Here is a 19781-nt window from a genome sequence, read left to right on the forward strand (position 1 = left end):
GATGTATGTCACAAAGTCTTAATGAACTAGCAAATGTAGTTTTTGGTAATGCTGTATGACTGAGGGCGTAGTGGTATTAAATTATATTTACATGCACATACTTAACAGCTAGGTACACTACAATAAAGGGGGTAGCAAGTCAAGTATAATTATTTCTTTGTAAAAACCTAAGAGTAAAAAATAAATAAATAATAGAAAATCCAACATGCACATCAACATAATGACTGAGATAAAAACACTGGGAGGGGCCAGCGGCACCCCTCAGCCTCCTGCTAGATAGATCTATGGTACCATTTAAAAAAAATAAATCCTACGTCGCATTGTTCACAAGTTATCACAGTCACAAGCTTTTCAAAAAAAGTTGACCTCTGACCCTTGATCTTGAGATCGAGGTCAATGAGATTTGAACTTGAACTGTTGAGATTTTTAATAGGTCCACCTGTGGTGTCAATTTCAAAATCGTAGGTGACTTCCTACTCAAGCTATCGCATTCACAAGATTTTCAGAGAACTTGACCTCTGACCTTGAGGTCAAAGTCACCGATGTTCAAACCAGATTTTCAGCAGAGAAACTGATGATACTGGCTGTATCCCAGCTCAGGGTCTGCAGCCTTAAAGTACGCATTTCAAGGCCGATTACGTCACAGCGGCGCGCCGAAGGCTGTCCCAATTCAAAGGCTGCTCGAAATGCGGCCCTGAAATGCGTCCTTCATTTCCCTGAATTTTAAGGATGTGGCAGTGTAGACTTCGTGGCCCAACATATCCCAGAATGCATAGCGCGGCGGTGCGTGTGGATAAATTTGCCGGAAAAAACAAAACAAAAAAAAAAAACGGCGGATGAGGGGCGGCCGAAGAGTAAACTTTAAGTACTGAATATTATGTCACTTATGTGCAAATGTTTAATAACGAAGAACATTAAACATTACTGTTGGCCACATGTCGGCAAAGTTATGTGACATTAGTGACGTTTGTACTAACTTGGTTTTAAAGCCTTTACTTTAAAATATACACCGATCAATAGCTGAGCTTAATCAGAGAATGATCAAAGCTCATGTAGAAACAAACAAATGAACAAAAGATTTTCTCCTTCATTTCTGTCAAACACAGCTGTATGACACGTTTCCAGCTGTTAGTATCATGGTTGCTAGGCAACCTGGGCAGCTCAACGGAGGCTAGACCGTCCCATTTCACAAGCCTCGCACTTCCGGCCTTAGCGGTCTTTGAGTACGCGGCCCTTGAGGATCGTTGAGGCTGCGTACTTTAAGGCTGCAGACCCTGAATTGGGATACAGCCATAGACGTGAAACTGCTATGTCGCTTCGTTCTGGAGTTTTAGCTTTCACGGGTGTCCACGTCACCTGCCCGTCTGGCAGGGTGACGACAATCAGCTTTTTATGGCTGTGGGGGGAAAATGCAAGTCACTCCATAATATGCCCCCCAACAATATAACAAATTTATAATGTAAGATGGGCAAATATTGCTTTTCTGTAAAACTACCAGGTAATTAAAATACTACTTACAATTATTTACTCCATGCAGTACTTATTACTTAAGCACTACTTAAATGTACTTCCACTGTAATTGTTTCCTATAAGAACCTGAGATGTTACCAGTCATTGTAGTGCACCTAAGTATTTGTATGTAAATATAGTTATATTGTAATTTATAATCCCCCATCAGTGTATTTTGTCTTTAGTCACAAGCCATAATTTAAAATATTATCTTCTTTATGAAGAAAAAAAAAAAAAAAAAACAAAAACAAGAGAAAACCAAACATCTGAAATGAGCACTGGCCAGAGTCACGGATAAGAAAAAGAGGATTTTATTGTATATCATCTATGTACACCTTTGAACTAATTCTGAAAAGATCTGCACAATATTATTTTTTTATTACCTATGAACAGGATGTCTGATGGTCATATACCCATGGCAACAAACCAAACATGGACAGGAGTGTTTTGACAATTTTGGTTCAACTGACAGCAGTCGCCCACTTCCCCTCCCTTCTTTTATTCACTTCCCTCTGCCCGCTGAACTTCTACCCATGTTAACAGTAGCAGCAACATTTCTGGGGTACACAACCAACAACACAAACAGAAAACAAAAACAAAAACAAAACAAAATAAAAAAACAACAACAAAAAGCACACAGGAAATGGTGGGGGGGAAAAAAACAAACAAAAACAAAACAAAAAACATCATCTCTTAAGTTTATCTACCTCAATGCAGAGGACCCAGTGTTTGAGACAGCATGCAAAAAATGGATACCAACATGACACATGGATTCTGGATCAAGTGATGGCGTAACTAACGTTAACTAATCGCCCTTGTGGACATAACAGTGCAGAGCCTGATGGTGACAAATGTCAGTGTAATACTTTCATAGTCTCGTCTGGAGACGGACTCAAAGTCAGATGTAGAATGAAAACATGCAGTTTCTCTTTACAGCATGTCAGTCTTTGACAGTAAAACTCCCAACTACATTTTACATCTAACCACATGTTCCCTGTGCACGAACTGTCAGCAATCGTCTGGATTTCTGAATAAACAGCCAGTGGCAGTATCAGAATAGTAAGGTTTACAAGAAGCTGCTAAGTATTCCAGTGTCATTGAGAAAGATGTCACCCCAGAAGACGTATGTAGAAACAGATCTGCATTACTCAGCTCTTGAAAGAACTCAACAAGCACCTGCAATAGTTGTGTTTATATAGATTTTAAAAATTAAATTAAATTAAAAAAAGGAAGTTGCAGCAAAATGGCCTGGGATCAGTAGTACCACCAAATTACCATGAGAGGAGCAAGTGAAATACAAATTCCAGCAGATATCGCAATCCTTTCCTCGGACAGTCAGAAACCATAGACGGATCAAACAGATGCGTGAAAGTACCATCAGATTAAAATCACTGATCAATGTCACACTGGAGCTTGTGGCATAGAAGGAAAAAAATAAAACAAAATGCATGTTGTATATACAAATCATATGTACCCATCATCAGTAGTGTCTAATGTTAAAGCCAGAAGAAAAAACACCCATCATGATCTTTTACACAAAAAATATATATATTTTAAAAAGAAAAGATTGTTTTCATTGCCTTTTCATACGCCTCTTATTTGGCCCGTGTGTACTACGTCTTCACCTGTCACCGCCAGAGGGTTATGGCTGCATTCATTTTTCAAACAGCATCTTTACTTTAAAAAAAAGAAAAGAAAAAGAAGAAATTAAATTTAAAAAATAAATGAATGCAATAACCCACGACTCTGAAGACTTTGACTGAACTACGACATTTAATTTTGTGGTTTGTCACATCTCATCTCACAGTGTTCATCATTATGTAGTAAAAACTATGAACAAATAAATAAAACCATCCCAAGAAGAAAAAAAAATTAGAATAAATTCAACATTATCCCTGCCACATTTCAAACTAAACGCCAGGACTGGACCGCATCTGCTATGTGACACCTGCCCGGTCTCACATGTGATGAGGAAGCTACAGTTGAGTGCAACTAATTTGTGTTTGAAGATTCAAGTGAGGGAATAAAATGAGGGGAAAAAAAGCACAATCCAGCTGTTCATGCTTAATTACCACATGTCCAATAACTGATTTTCTCTAATGAACTACAGCCTACACCAGTAGACATTGTAGTGTCTTGGGAACATGCTAGTAGTCCAGACACCTTTTACTTACACACACACACACACACACACACACACACACGCACACGCACACACACACCTATAAAAAACAGTGCTTCAGCCTCTTTCCCCTCCTTACAGCGACAGAATATGATGTTGTATGGCCAACACAATGGAAAGTTATGTGTAATCGTTCCTAAACTTGAAGCCCACGACATGCCCGACTCTTCTGGACGACTTTAGTCCATGTTGGACAATTTCAGAGAGGTTAAAAGGAAAAACAAGAAAACAGATGATCAAAAACAGAAGATTCTTTTCACTGTACAAGAGTTCTACTTCCTGCCATGGGAGATGAAAAAAGAAAGGTTGAGTGTGATGATATTAACAGTGGTAGTGCTGTAGTGTTGTGGCCCATGGAGAAAGGAGTCAGAGGGAAGGAGGAAGAGACGTGAGGAGCTAAAGGGAGGCAGGGGAAGGGAGAGAAAAGTCAGGAGGAGGAGGAGAAGGGTTGATTCTCAGTAGTTTTGGCTAAAAAGGTGAGGTAGGCCTTGTCACAACTTGGAGTGTGGCTTTAAAACTGGCAGGGTTTTCATTTGCAGTCTGTCTTTAGTGTTTCTTTCCTATGGGAGTGTTGTCTGGTTGTGCGTCTCCAGAGTGTCTTTCTGCCGCCTGTACGCTCACATCTTCACATCCTCCTCCACGCTGAGCTGAGACAAAGTCTTCTTGATGCGCAGAGCTGTCAGTCTGGCTGCTCCGTTGGCATACCAGCACTCCCTCATGATCTTCCCCATCACGCGCAGTGACTGCGCAGCAAGAGGACAAAAGTGTTACAACATGACTTATAGCCACAGACATTTGAATGAGTCGCGATCTGTGCTTTTCAAACCAGCCTCTGTGTGTGAGAAAAATGTCAGAGTTTAAGGTAAGACAGACCTGTGCACCTACATCAGGGACATTAAATGTTGATTACTGCGTCTTGCACTAAGGCAATAACAGACTGTTGGACTGGCTCATTTATTTTGTATATTGAGGGCACCACTGCTAAGAATAGTACACTTTATGTAAAAAGCTGTTTTTCTGTTTTGTTTTTTAAGTGAAATTAAATCCAGAAATGAACTGATTTATCCAAGTTTTACTTTATTTGCTGGTAGCCAGCTCAGGGACATCATGAACCCCAAATTTTAACAATGGACGACTGAGTAGATAAAACTATTTTAATCCTCCCCCACAACACTGACTCAGAAGTTGGCAGTCTACCTTCATACTTGTAGACCAGAACATCTTGTACTGCCAAACTAATACAGCCCAACTGGTTCCATATACTGCCATTGGACATATTTTTAGAAACCACTAGTGCAGCTGTTCATATACATGGTGTGAAATACCTCATAGCTCTGCCACCAATTGGGCACATTGGGCCTCAGTTTCTGGTCACACACCACCTTCCTCATCTCTTCTATGGACGGGTCAGAGGGCACAAGGTCATAGTAGGGTAGCTGGTACTCCTCATGGATACCTGTAGTACATGACAGAGAAGCATTTTCAGTCTCAGATTTCATGTTTCTGTTTATTTGACCAACTGTATCATATTTATTTATATTGTGCTCTTACCTCCTGTGTTGCAGCGACGCGCAATCTCCCAATACACCAGGCCCAGTGCGTAAATGTCAGCACACTTGAAGGAGTCAAAGTGTTTCATGTTTATGGATTCGTCCAGGACTTCTGGAGCCATATACCTGAGGGTGGACACACACAGCATGAACAACAACTTTAGCACCACTAATAGAAACTGAAGTAAGATAACAGCCTCCCAACAAGTCTCAAACTTTCATTCCTTGTAATGCCCACTAGGGGGCGATACCTATGGCTGCAAAAAAGATTTCTGGTCCTCAGAATATGAGAAAAAACAGCCCTCACGCTTCACCCCAGTAAACACTTTCTTGATCACCGTCTGCCCTCGGTGACTCGTTTCTGGTCATGTTGAATTTTTGCATTATGCCAAGTTGTTGGCCAATGAGCATGCAGTTTCACAGTCAGCTCTCCTCCTCCTCAATAATTGAGCATGCAGTTTAAGATCACCAAGACAGCCATTGAGAAAAATCACATCTTAAGGCTTTAAAACAGGATTTGACAAACCACTGTGTGGTCATTGTAGCTACTGCCATCTTTTACACTCTACATCACAGTACATCTATCTCACTCAAAGTTCTACCAAGGTCTCCCATTTCTGTGGTGCAGAGAATAACAGGGTATTACATCCAAGAGTGACTAGAATTATGAAAAAGTCAGAAAACTAAAATCCAGCTTTGCAAAGTTTTCACTTTCTGATATTCAAAGTATTAGAAGAAAAAAAAAGAAAGAAAGTTGTCAGATGTATTCTTTAAGGCCTCAGGGAAGACCTGTAAAATCCCCTGTGCGCTTTATCTACTTGAGTGCTGATAAGTATGGAAACATTTACCTCTTAGTGCCCACGCGCTGATTCGGTGCAATATCGATCGTGTCTGTGATAGACTCATGGCGGACAGCCAGACCTAGGTCAGCTATAGCACATGTGCCGTTCTTCTTAACCAGAATATTTTTGGACTTGAGGTCACGGTGAGCAATGCCAGGTTTACCTGCACGAGAACCAACACAACAGCATTACACTTGCATCAAGAACATGCTCGCCCTTTACATATAACATATCCACTCTGCAGACATGAAAGTCCCACCCTGAGTGCCTAGGATCTCCATGTGTAGGTGTGCCAAGCCGCTGGCAGCTGATAGCGCCAATTTGATCATCCCCTCAATGGTGACAGAGTAGCGATTCAGGTAGTCAAAAAGTGAGCCATGCTCATGATAGTCTGACACCAGCCAGAGTTGAGTCCAAGTGCCGTTGTCTGAAAGGGAACAAATGAATAACGTCGATCAAATAATCTACTCTACTTAAACAGCAGCGAGCTTGTAAAACATTTTATTTTGAAAAGGCCTAAACTTTTACTGTTGAGGGTTGTTTAAAGCAGCCTTCTTGTATTGTATCTTCATATAGCCAACAGTTTTCCTCACCTTTGTTGTCTGCTGCAATAAATCCTAGGATATTTTCATGCCGTAACATGATTGTCTGGTAGATTTCAGCCTCTCTGAACCAGGAGCGCTCCTCTCTGGATGAGAAGATTTTCACTGCTACGTCGCCTCCCCTCCACTTCCCGCGCCACACCTCCCCAAAGCGACCTTTTCCTATTATTTCCTGCAGCACAATAGTCCTGGCCACAGTCCGCTGCACAAACAGGGGCAAACCTGCAGAGGGGGCAACAGACAGGCAACAAATCAACAAGAGTTCCCTGATAAGTATCCTCACACCGTTATGGTGAATGTTACTCATTTGGGCATACTGATATATCTAAGGATGTATGGAAGCTCCTGCTTTTGCATACTGACCAGAGCCTGATCCAGAGGTGGACATGTCATAGATTAGGTCCTGGAGCGTCTTGTCCTTGGCCAAGTATAGATGGTCACAGGAGGGATCTTCTACCTCCAGCCGTTGTCTGTGGCTGTAGGCCCTCTGGTGATACTGGAACAGGAACACCCCGACCATCAGCAACACACAGAGCAGGAACACGGGCCCTGCAATCACTGCCACCAGCTCCACTGGCCCCCAGTTGCTCACTTGGGTTGACCATTCCCCCCCTTTGGTTGGGACTAAGACGACAAAACAAAACAAAAGAAATGGGTTAAAAAAATAAAAAAATAAATAAACAGTCACAATTGCTCTAAAGTATTTAATGAGGTCTCACCTGGGACTTTCAGGTCAATACTGTTGCAGTAATCTACATAGCAGCAGTGAGTATTGAAGAAACCTTCAGCACTCAAACAGTAGAATGGTTGCCCAGGAGGGACCAGGCTGTCCTGGTTGATGCAGACACGTACGTGTTCCTCCTTCCCATTGACATAATAAGTTGAAGCCATGCAGGCACCGTCTGTCTCGCACTCATAGCCTGTCTTCTCACAGTTTGTGCAGTTGCAATGTAAAGCTGAGAGAGTGAGAAAAAGAAAAGAAGTTTATCACCACGAGGTTACACAGTCCTCTAGTTCACTTCTTCATTGTGCCCAGCAGGGGGCAAGCATACACCACTGTTTCAATACAAAATGTAATGAGGGTCCCTTTAAATTGTGGGCATATTATGACGTGCAGACACAGATCCTTAGTGTTCAGCAGAAGCAGCCAGACAGCCCTGAAATCAGATCCTTCACTGCAGATGAACCCAGACACGCAGGGTGGAGACAGTCCTGCCCGTCGGGACAGACAAAGTGAAACTCAACAAGGGGAGAGGGCTCCTGCCAAATCCCCAATGCAGCATTCTGCTCCATTCCTCTCCCGGCTTTTTCTCATCGACACCGAGAGCCGCCACTGTTTCAGCTAATGAGACCAGAGTGTTATTAAACACAGCACACTTCTGCGCAGGAACCTATTAAAAGGTGACACACTGGAACTCCTGCCGCTTTCACAATAAAACTACGGTGGTCCATATACGCGCAAACAAATGAGGTCAGTGCCTGCCACATCTAAAACAGAACCAGTACTGGTTGAGCAATCCAGAGAGCAAGAAACTGAAAACTGATTAGATTTGGAGTGAAATGTGATTTCGAGTCATACCACACATGCTTCTCATTTAGAGCAAGGCCAGCACATTGGGTTTCTTCTAAGGTTTACTCCTACCACAGCGCACAGCAGGGCATGGCATAGTTGGTTGTAGGAATGTGGAGCCGTTTTTATTTTTGGTTGTTCCTTTTACACAGGAAAACCCAAAATGAAAAACGTACTGTCAACACTACCGTGGGTGAGGCCAGACAAAGGCTGGACCACTTGAGACTAATCACTGTGGAATTAACAAAGACAAGACCACTATACCCTAAAACAACACAGGAGGAGACACAAAGAGAAGAGGAATTTCAATCCCTATTCTTCTTCAAAAAGAGGCTCAACATTGGTCGGACAGCTGACAATGCCTAGCCTAGAGGAAGGAAAGACGTTGAGAGTGGCAAAATTCCACTAATCCTCTGTGTCTTATACTAAAGGGCTTCTTTGACCAGATGAGCTCAGTGATCTTCTCTTTTTGAACCAACGAAGAGGTCGGCCAAAAGGTGTCAGCAGATTCCAGCAAATTAAGCAACTACCAGAGTAGTAATAAAAAATAATAAGTAATAAAGTAATAAAAAAAGAAAAAATTCAATGAGTGATATACTTATTGCAACATCTGCATGTAACATCCAAGTGGCCTAAACCACAAACCGTGGTGTCATAGCAGTGGTTTCCCCTGAACTCTTGAAGGTTTATTTCTGCGTGGGAGCATTTTTTGCATGTAGCGTGTACGCTGATGTGTCTATGCTTGTTCACCGAGTAGTAACTGGAAATGTGGAACACTTGAAGCAGAGTTTCAGTAATATTTCACATCTGGTTAGTGTGTGTGTGTGTGTGTGTGTGTGTGTCTGTCTCTTGTTCTTGAGGAGGTGAGTGGGAAAGTGACAGGAACTCAATGCTGAATGTGTCCAAATTTCACTCAAGTTCGCATGCAGATGGAATTTCCTGCAGATTACACAGAGGTAAAGCAGGCTGGGCCTGATAAAAAGAGAAAAACAAGCCCTGTGCCACATCAGGCTAGTGCGTGGCAAATAGTTTAACAAAATAAAACCGATGACAGGAGTCATGGCTGTAGGTTTAAATGCAGGATGACACATTACTTCCATCAACATTCAGACAACCTGAAACACCTCTTTCCACCAGGACCATCTCTCCTTCACGTCTGCCGTTTATGGCTTTTCAGTAAAGCATATCAAATTTTTACCAAGTGAATCCAGACAAGAGCCATTTTCATCAATACGTTCTCAAAAGCAAGAGCAGCATTTAAAAGGAAATACACACGCAGCACATTTTAAGACAAAGCGCCTCCTCACCACACTTAGGATTGTAAACCGAATCGCCTCACAAAACTCAAATTGAAGGCTATAAAAGTTTTTTTCATGACAAACATATTGCACCAATACACGATAATGAGCTAACAGGAGTGATCTGACAAGAACACGGTGATCTGAAATGAAAAGGCACATTCATCACTGGAGAGTCTGTGTGTGGTAAGACAGATGGCACACAGACACAGACAGAAGCTCAGGAAGGAAACCAAACATGGCTGAAAACACACACGTTTGCTTCTCAACTCTACCATGGATGGTTTGCGGCCTACCAAGAGTTTGGTTTGTGGGAAGTCCTCCCTTTCATTTAGGGCTACCTCATGACTATACCATGTGTAGCCCGCTTCCACGCTGAGAAGCAAAAACATTATGTGTGTTCAGCACAGCAAAAACATGAGAGGATATTTATTATTAACTTGATGGTGATTGATTCACAAGTTTAGATAAAATGATCTGATGTTTCATTACTGACTAATGCTTTTATCTAAATGAAAACATCCTGTAAGTTGAACGCCCTGTGACTACAATGTATAACATTTATGCAATCAGCAAACAGGCTTAGGCGATATAAAAATCTGTCCACCAGCCGTAAGCGGTTCTACTGGTGACTGTGTAATATTTATCGATATGTGCATGATGAAAAAACACCCAAATAAAAGTCATGAGCAGAAAGCCCGAGATGAAGCAATTAGGCGGAGGACATTTCTCTCACATCCTGTTAATAATGAACAAGCTGCTGGGAAAAACACACGTCACTAAACCATACGGGCACACGTACAGTTATTGATTTAGTTTTCAAATATAATTTATACCAATTGGACAGCAAACATTAAAACACACTCAAATGTCACCTCTGCTTTCTGAAAAACTGAAAGAGGGACACGAATGTGCAAAATATGGGCCGACTCAACTCATTAGCACAAGCTTTGAAACCTGCTTTACAGGTTCTTTATCTGCCAAGTTAGATGCTCATGGAGGCAGACCACCAAAATAGAATAGTAAAAAATTGGCCTTCAAATTCACTCCAAAAGAACAAACTGCTCAAGAATTCAGCCAACGCTCACCCGCCAATATATTCATCTAACTGCTAAATCACAGCCCCAAACAAAACTTTGCAAAAGATGGCACGAGGTAGCGGTTTAAAAAAATCAAAAAAAACAAAAACAAACAAACAACAACAACAACAACAAAAAACCATCCAAAAAACCGAGATGAACATCAGGCAATGTGGAGTTCTGCTACTTAACTAATTCAAACAAAAAACATTTATCCAAATGCTGTGTTGTTTACACAGCGCTCTGCATATCTCAATAGATTCAGAGCCAAAGTGTTACAAAGCCAGACTTGCAGGAATATTACCGAGCCTAAATACACTTGGATCTGAGGAAAAGGCCGTGTGTGTGAAGTTTGAGTGAACTCTGCTCTTGTATCCACATAATTGGTGGTCTTTACACTGGTCCTTTGTGTGGAGATTAAGGCGACATGAGGAGGGGATTGGACTGGCCCTACATGAACAAAGACTGGAGTGGGGGGTGTGCACTTTTGCGTGGGGGGATGGGTGGCATACAGGGGACAGCAGAGTGGGGTTACCAGTAACAACCCCGATGTTTGGGGGAGCTGCTCTGGGCCAGACAGGATGGGGGTTGGTCCCCATTTGGGAAGGACAATACAGAGGGGGAGGCGGCAAACAGGGCCCCCCAGCTGCAATTGAGGTCTGCCCAAGTGACCAGCTGCGACTGTCATTAAAACCCAGTCTAGACTTTAACTTATGGGAGGGAGCAGAAAAGGGAACACATGACAAAAACAGGGAGAGCAGAGCCTAAACGCAATCCCTTTGAGCCGTTAGCACGGAGTTCCAATCATTCCGTTCGTGTTGAGACAGGAAATGGAGAACACAGTCAGGAAAACATTATTAAAACTTTGTTGCCATAAACAGCGTTGCCTTAATTTGGCGGTCCTATGAACCTAACGAAATAAAACACAGAACAGCCCCATTCCACAGAACTTTACCCATAAACCACGATGACAGCGTTCAGCAGATGCATGCGCCGTTCAGACCGACTTGGTGGAAACAACGCTCTCAAAACACGACTGAAGTTCTGTGTACGATAACATAAAGAAAATACTGTAAATGTGCTTGGCGCAGGGCGGCAGGTTACACAAACACTGTGGGTTTCTGGGGGCTCAGACAGACAATCAGCACGTGTGCGTGCATGGGGAGGGGAGAACCATTACCAAAATGCACTGGCTGAAATTAGATCCATACAGATACCAGACTGAGAGCTGATCAAGACAAGCAGACGCCACCAGACAGTGTGAGTGCAACACACATACACAGGCTAACACACACATGCACACACCACAACTGTGTCCTAATCAATGCTAGGGGAAGGAGGAAAGTCATTACCTTTGTCTGCATCTCAGGGTCAGATTACTGATCTGATTCTAAAGTGAAGTCTCTGGGGCCGAGGCTGCTTCTACCATGTCTACCAACCACCAGCCTGAGGCTACATCCCTTCCTGTCTTGTCTGTTGTTCTGCTTGGGTTCAAAAGCACACGAGTGTGAGCACAGGTTCACTTTGGATTTGTTGCAGACACTTGTGCTCAGATTCTCAAACTGATTTCTAAAATGGTGGTAATATGAGTCAATGACATTTGAAGCTGCTTGAAACCCATCCTGGATGTTTGCAGAAGTGTCGTTTTTTTCCCCTCTTCGGTTACAATTATTTGTTAAACACAAACACTGTTTTCTTACAGACCAACAACTGGCGCCAAATACACTGCAGACACTTACACACTTATTTTTAGTTTGCTTGTGTTTAGCCTTGATGTCAAGTTCTTCCTGTTAAAAGGGGGGTTTTGTCCTGTCCCACCATTGCCACGTGTCTGATCATAAAGGGCAGTTTCATAGTCCAAACTTTTTTTTTTTTTTCCCCCATGGTGATTTTTGTAGGGTTTCACCTTAAAATATTAAGCACCTTGAGGTAAACTCTTGTTGTGATCTGGTGTTACATAAATAAAACTGAAGTGACGCACTGAAAACTAAAGCTAATTTCCAAAACTCCTTGATTCTGCTGTCATTTGTATTTTCATTGCATAAATAACTGAGAAGAATGATCAGAATGACAATATATACATAGCACAACATATATATAGAAATTTCACATATGGCAAAAATATAAATTTTAGTTATGTCACTCTTTTCATTGTGAAAAAAGACAGATCAAGTTATTTTGCAGATAATCCTTAAGCTAATAATATTGTGAAACCAAAATAAAAACAGCCCAGACAAAATGCAACGTTGATCCGAGAACACCACAAGGATTTGGCATAAATCCAGCAGTTACCTTTAAAGCTCAAAAAAAGCAACTACTTTGCATATTCACACACTTACTCATAAGAAATTTTTGCTCTGTTTAAGCTACCAACACTATCTGAGCCCAGGAGAGAAAATAGGGTTAAATGGTATTTGAAGAGCTAGTTAGATAAGGCACTCTCACTGGATTCCAAAAGCAAAAGTTTTACCCTGGATCACACTAATCAAAGTAAATCATTGTCACGGAAGTATTAGAGAAAACTTGACAAGTAGACTGCATACCTTCTAGCAGAAAATTACAAGGCAGTGTGGGTCTGATCTAAATTCCAACAGCAGTCAGAAAAAACAAAAAAGAAAAACAAATCAAAGAGACATGCAATGGAGGAAGCTGTCGAGTTTAGCTCTATAGACATAAATTAATGTAACTATCAAGTCTGTGGAAGCACGGTGAGAAATCACAGATCTTATGTCTGTGTATGCTTAAGATACGCCACAGAAACAAATGCAGGTTCATGAACAATATGCAAAAACTCTTTAAACAAAGACAAGTACTTTAGAGTAAATTGAAGAGAAGAGGACAGGCAAGAAGTTGGCTGGCTCTAAAGCGATAGTAATTTCTTGCGGTCTAGCATCAGTAATGGAGGAGCCGGGTCAGTCCGGGGCTATGCCGTCTGCTGTAGCAATTAGGGCTCTCTGCCTCCGGGCCAAAGGAGGTCATTAACAACACTGGTCATTATGGAAGGAAAACTAGACCACCCCGGACCTAACCTGACCCCGACTGGCTCAGTGCCACATTATGGAAATTGTTAGTAAACACAAATTGCAAAGGAGGTGGTGTCTGAGCCAGGAAGCAACCAGAAATTTTATACAGAGGATGTGATGCAACTTCATTTGATCACGACATAGCTGCAGGGATCTGGCAGACAATACAACTTATCTAGAACAGGTTTAAACAACTTCTACACACTGAGGGAGAAGGAACCCCCGCCCCTTTAAAACACGTTCTACTTTTCAAACTCAATCTTGCTTGAAATCCAAATGTCCATCTCCCCTCCCCTGTCCACACCGTCTTCTCTTTACGGGCTTACACCTTGGAACCTATAAAGTTTCAACCTCTCTGTACATTCTCCCTGCTCTGATCTAATGGGCAGGTATACGCATGTTCCAAACTGACTAGCTCACACAGCCACCACCTGAACTCTTTCACATCAAATTTGACATTACACAAGCACCTGCACCGTTTACCCCTGTAGAGTGAGTTCCCTGTTCAAACTGAAAGGAAGGCATGTTTTAGTTTCAAGCCACAACCACACGCCACAGACACGCAACATTATCCATTAATCTGAGTGCACCTGAACAGGTCTACCTTACATCTTAATGAGCACTACGGCCTTTTTCCATAAAAGCAGCAGACCGACAACACTCTACTATCTAATTCTGAAACCTATATACTTGCATAAATGTATAGGCATGCGTGCAATTACAATGTGTTGATGTAAGCCACTGTGAATCATGCCGTTGCCTGCTGTGCATCTCAGTTGCTCATAATGAGAAGGGGGGGAAAGAATCCTTCTGAATACACTCATGTTCGGTCACTATGTTGCAGTCAGAAAACTCTGATCTAATGCATTCTGTTATTCACACATAGGCCACTAATGTTCATTTATTTATTTAACACATTCAATGTGTTAAATAAATGATGGGAAGAACATTATACGTTCTATTTGCCTCCTATTGGATATCATACCTCACTAGATGCATGATATCCAAATCTCACATGTATGTGGTTCTATCCATCAACGTTGTATGTGTAAAATAAATGAAGAAACATTAATAAGCCATGTCTGAATGACAGAAGGCGGTCATTTTACCAGAAAGACAGCAGGGTTATGCATCCATGACTAAAGAGTGGAAAAGAGGCACATCAGGAAACGACAATAGTCTGGCAGGCCTGGTGATTGTATGTTGAAGAGCTTCCAAAGGTGAGTTCAAAGGTCAAGAGATAGCAGGAGCTCATCTATCCAATGGCCTTCCTCTAACCTAGAGATAAAAAATTTAAAAAAAAAAACCAACCCAAACTAAAGCTTTCTTCACCACCCTGTTAGAAGTAAGTGAATGAAAGCAGAAACGGGACCACAGACAACAAAGTACAGATTAAATTCTGACAAAGCAGCAGGCTTTTATATAAGTGAGATGGAGAATGTAGAGAGAAGGGGAGGGACGCGCCCTACCTAGCGGCACTGTGGTTGACAGTGCCCATATCACATTGCTACTTTGTTCAATTCACCCAGTCTGACTGCGTCACGTAGACATGTAATGCCCATAACACCAGTGACTCCTAATCCTCGTGAAGTCAACAACACGTGACAGATTCAAACCTGTGAGTAAAGCATATTCTCACAAAAACATACTCGCGCAGGCCTGGAATCTGCTCCAGCGAAGCAGCTTTCAGGTTTGTCTGGTTTCAGCCTGTGCATGGTGTAATCCATTACATAGGGAGAAAGCAGCTCATGATAGACTCGTGGCCCCCCTTGCATGACAAACCCTGCCAGATGGACAGACCCATTATCACTGTGTGTGTCTGCACCGGTCACAGACCCACCCCCAACTCTCCCCCTTCACACATCTCTGTTAATGTTGGTGTAACCCAGGCAAACAAACTGGCCACTCAGGTGTGACAATTTTCCCAGCATGCCTTGAACTGATCAACCTTAGTGTACTGCGCCCTTATCTAAACTTGTGGGGGAGGAACAGTTTTTATGATTCTCGGAAGGATGACTCAATTGTTTAGCACAGTACACTTTAATGGATAACAAATGAAGCAAAGATCATTTTTTCCCCCTGGCACACGGATCATTTTAATAATAAGTGTATCCAGTGAGTGGCAAGTTGAAACAAAGGTGCAAAACTCAAAGGAAGAGAACAGAGTTTTTCATAAAACAAGACATGCTTGTGTCTAACCTACTGAAGCATAATGAAAGTGAAGGGACGTTTGGAGCAAACTTAAAGGTCAGTAGATGCGCTGAGGGGCCAAACGCTCTGTGCTTTGGCTGAATATTTGGTGATATACTGTGTGTGCTGTTACATATAGTGATATATTGTGATGTGGTGCTGTTGTGTGAAGCTGGGCATCAGCTGCTCCAGCAGATGGGGAGGAATCGGACTGAAGAAGGACCATAACTGGCGCCTCAAAAGACCCCACTTGCCACATTTCCATCACAATGAACCCAGACTTCAACTCTGACTTCTGTCTGGGATGGCTGAATGTACGGCTGCTGTCGCCCTATGCCAGCATTCACTTTCTGCTGTGCAGGAAGGAAAGGGGGGGTGGGGGTCCACTAAGCACCCTTTTCACTCTTTACAAATGGAAAGCGATGGCAGAGCTGCCAGTGTTTACCCTCAGAAAACACATTTCATGCACAAAGTAGGTTAGGCCTTCATTCAGAGGCTCCTTTCTGCTCCTTCCAGCGTGGAAACCAGTCCTCACAACATGTGACGAAACTGTAACTGACCACATTACGCAAATTCAACCAGCCAGCTATCATTATACGATGTCCCCAAGCAAAACAGCGATAAGCAGTCACAAGCCAAAAAGACACTATTTTGTAAATAAGTTAGCATAACAGCCACACAAGAGATTAACCTCAGCATCAACAGCACCATGTAGACTACTATTCCTTGCTTGGGGTGTTCGTACAGAATAATAAAATCATATTTATATCAGTTTAGTATCCATTTAATAACACAGATTTATCAACATTATTGAACTTTAGCTAGCAGACGTTAGCTGGCGCTTCGGAACAGACAGCCCCACCATGTTGTTGTTGTGGTGGTGGTTGTTGTTGGTTTCGCTACTCGTGTTCAACAACAGCTCAATTGAATTTGTCAGCGGATAAAAGCCAAAAATATCGATAAATCATCAAACACGGCACGGCAGCCGGTTCGACCAAACAGCAGCCGTGGTTTTGAGGTCGACGCTAGCAAGACACGGCTAGCCAAATCCGCGATAGAGAGCGCCATGACGATTAGCGACAACAGGCGATGCCCAGTCCAGGAAAACACATCGAGACAAAAGCCGGAGAGGTGCTCGGATGAAACTTACCATTACCGACGGCCACCAGCCCGAGCAGGGCCAGCAGCGTTGGGGCAATTTGTTTTAGAGCCATTTCTTCATAACTCCCATCTCTCCCGCGATGAAATGCGTCGTAAGTGTGTCGTTATCAACACGACCAGACCTGAAACACAACCACAGTCCAACCGCACACCACCACCGCCAGATACTAGCCAGCCTGCCAGCCAGCCGAGTGACGTGTTTAAAGGGGTGTGTACGTGCGAGTTTAAAGGGGAGGGCTGAGGGCTGCACGTCCCCTTCTGCCCCTGAGGTCAGGGCTGTGTGGTAAATAAAGCGGTGGGCGAATTGCCTTCTTCCAGTTTCACATCATCTAAAGAGCAGGAGTGATCACTGTGTGTGTTATTTATGATAAATTAAAAGTGCTTTTGGAAATTAGGTGCCTGGATAATATTCTAATGATTGATGTTAAAATGATCTGGGATATATTAAGTCAAATCTTCACTATCCAGTAATTGCAGTGTGTTTTTCATGATTATATATAATACCAAAAAGAGCCTTGTGAGCTCAGTTCATAGCTAACATTGTGCATTTGATGGTTTAGCTACTAAAAATGTATGACCACGCTCTGGTGCTGCTTTCACTGAAATCAATCTGTTTTCTTTCTGTGAATTTTTATGTCTCAGTTCACTTTTTCCAAATATATATTTTCAAGCAAGTTTCTTTTTTTATTGAGCTCTGTGTATTATGTAACATGAAAGAAAACAACAAGTGAACAAACTGAGTGTAACTGGCAATGTTTATCATTTCTGAAAATGAAAAATAATGTTGGTGTGTATGTCTGTGAAATGTGACTAAATGTGTTGCCACAACTGGCTTTAATGTGTGTAAACAAAGTGCATCTAGGGCTCTATAATTTATTTATTTATTTTTATGCATGTGTTTCAGCTGCAGGATGAATTAATCTTCAGCAAATATGCTGTGCAGATTGCGTTTATTACTCATAGCTGTACTTTTGGTGAACAAAAATCTATTTAAGGATCTAACTGGGTCAAACTGCTTTTCATTAGAATTATTGCTCAACACTTAAATTCATCAGGTAAAACAAACATGAAACAAAATAACACCTTTTTCATGTTGATTGCTTAAAAACACTTAAAATTTTGACGTAAAGTCACAGCTGTTAACACAATGTTCTGTCAAAATTTCATGCTGTGAAGTCACCAAGCTTCTTCATAGGAACGGTGATCTAATGGAAACGGACCAGGAAACCAGTGTGAGTGACAAAACCTTTATCTTATCATGGATTGTGATTTGGATGCAGAACTTGAAATCGCAGGCCCCATGAGAGGAGATGATTCTAGGCCTCCCTGCATTTGACTGGAATTAGATTAGTAATACTCTGCTGCACTCAGATGTTTATCCACCCATATTCAGTGATTGATTCATTATCAGACAAATCCCCCACTGATATTACAGCCATGGGGAACAACATCTGACAAATGTATACTCGTTTGCTGTTCCCTGATCAAAGCGCATGAGGTAAATCTGGTTCAAATCTGCATAAGAGACCATTTTATTGCTTTATTTATATATATTTTTTACTTGATCTCAAATCACATCTAAGCCACTGTATCAGATTTTGAGAGAGAGTTACATCCGTTTGCAATTTCCAGTCCGAAAGTGTAAAATAATCGTGCATCCAAAGATAGCACAAGGTGTTTTGGTCCAGCTCTATTCAGGATTGTTGTCTCTCCTCAGGGACCAAACCTGTCTATACTAATACATTCATCTGCCTCCAGCTGAGAATGTAGCTCAGGAAGAGGTGAGCCAGGCTGCAACCAGGTGCATTAGGGACTTTCTCTGTGCCTGCTTTTATCACCTGTCCTCTTACTAGCACTCTCACTGATCTATCCTTGAGCCTAACTGTGTCTGCACAGCCTCCTCTGTGGCTTTATATCTGTCCATTATCGGCCCTGTCCAATTTATCTGCACATTTCTTCAGCGGGCATTGTCTGCTGAACAAATCTCTCCTGTCTCTACAGAGCCACTGGGAATGATCCCACAGTGAAAAGGAATACACAGAGGAGCAAAACACAGGGAGATGTGAGATGGGCTTCTGCACTCACTGACACACAGCTTGGCCTCTCTGATACTTCAACAACCCCCTGCAGTGTTAAAAATAACCAGCTCCTCATCTGACTGACCAGACAGACTGGGACTTCAAGGGAGTATTATCTCACTGGCATTTGTTCAACAACTAGGAAGACAGACAACACACACACACACACACACACACACACACACACACACACACACACACACACACACACACACACACACACACACACACACACAGACATAAACAGATAAAGAGCAAGCATGACAGATGCAGAAAGAAAACATTGGAATGCTAATATTACGCAAAGGGGATGAAGCCGAAAGTCTTATTTTCACCAGTGACCAGGCAACATTTTAAAACTGTTGCACAGTTTTAATTCCCATTGGACATTTCTTATTCTTTTTGACATTCTGCTCCAGTGCTTAACTTTCAACATATTTTCTATGTGTAGTTTTTTTATGTATGTGTGTATTCATATATGTATGTTCCTCCTTTTGTAACAGGATCTAAAAATTAGTTTGAAATAGAAGTCCTCACATTCAATATTTCCATAAAGGAAATCCAAAGCAGAGAGAATATTGAGGCAATTATTACTCAACTAAATCATTTGACCCAGAGAAAATGTATTCAAACAATACACTGGAGGTCACATGAGAGCTTTTTAAATGTAGCTCCTACAAATTGTAGAGAGACTCTC

At 42.0% G+C, this 19781-nt stretch overlaps 1 protein-coding gene across 1 annotated transcript; it reads right to left on the bottom strand.

The window, feature by feature from the left end:
• Positions 1-1797: 1797 nt before the first annotated feature.
• On the bottom strand, positions 1798-17198 carry acvr1ba (activin A receptor type 1Ba). The gene is made up of 9 exons (XM_086276494.1): positions 16996-17198; positions 7405-7641; positions 7049-7309; positions 6677-6907; positions 6343-6510; positions 6090-6246; positions 5243-5367; positions 5017-5147; positions 1798-4434 (listed from the first exon to the last, which is right to left on the bottom strand). Exons 1-9 carry the CDS (start codon positions 17057-17059, stop codon positions 4309-4311), a joined length of 1500 nt encoding a protein of 499 aa, XP_086132620.1. The 5' UTR covers positions 17060-17198; the 3' UTR covers positions 1798-4308.
• Positions 17199-19781: the final 2583 nt, after the last annotated feature.

The sequence above is a fragment of the Aulonocara sp. 'chitande type north' Nkhata Bay genome, linkage group LG20, assembly GCF_057382095.1.
Source record: "Aulonocara sp. 'chitande type north' Nkhata Bay isolate Kocher_YH1m ecotype deep benthic linkage group LG20, A_spYH_male_GT1.1, whole genome shotgun sequence".
NCBI lineage: Eukaryota > Metazoa > Chordata > Actinopteri > Cichliformes > Cichlidae > Aulonocara > Aulonocara sp. 'chitande type north' Nkhata Bay.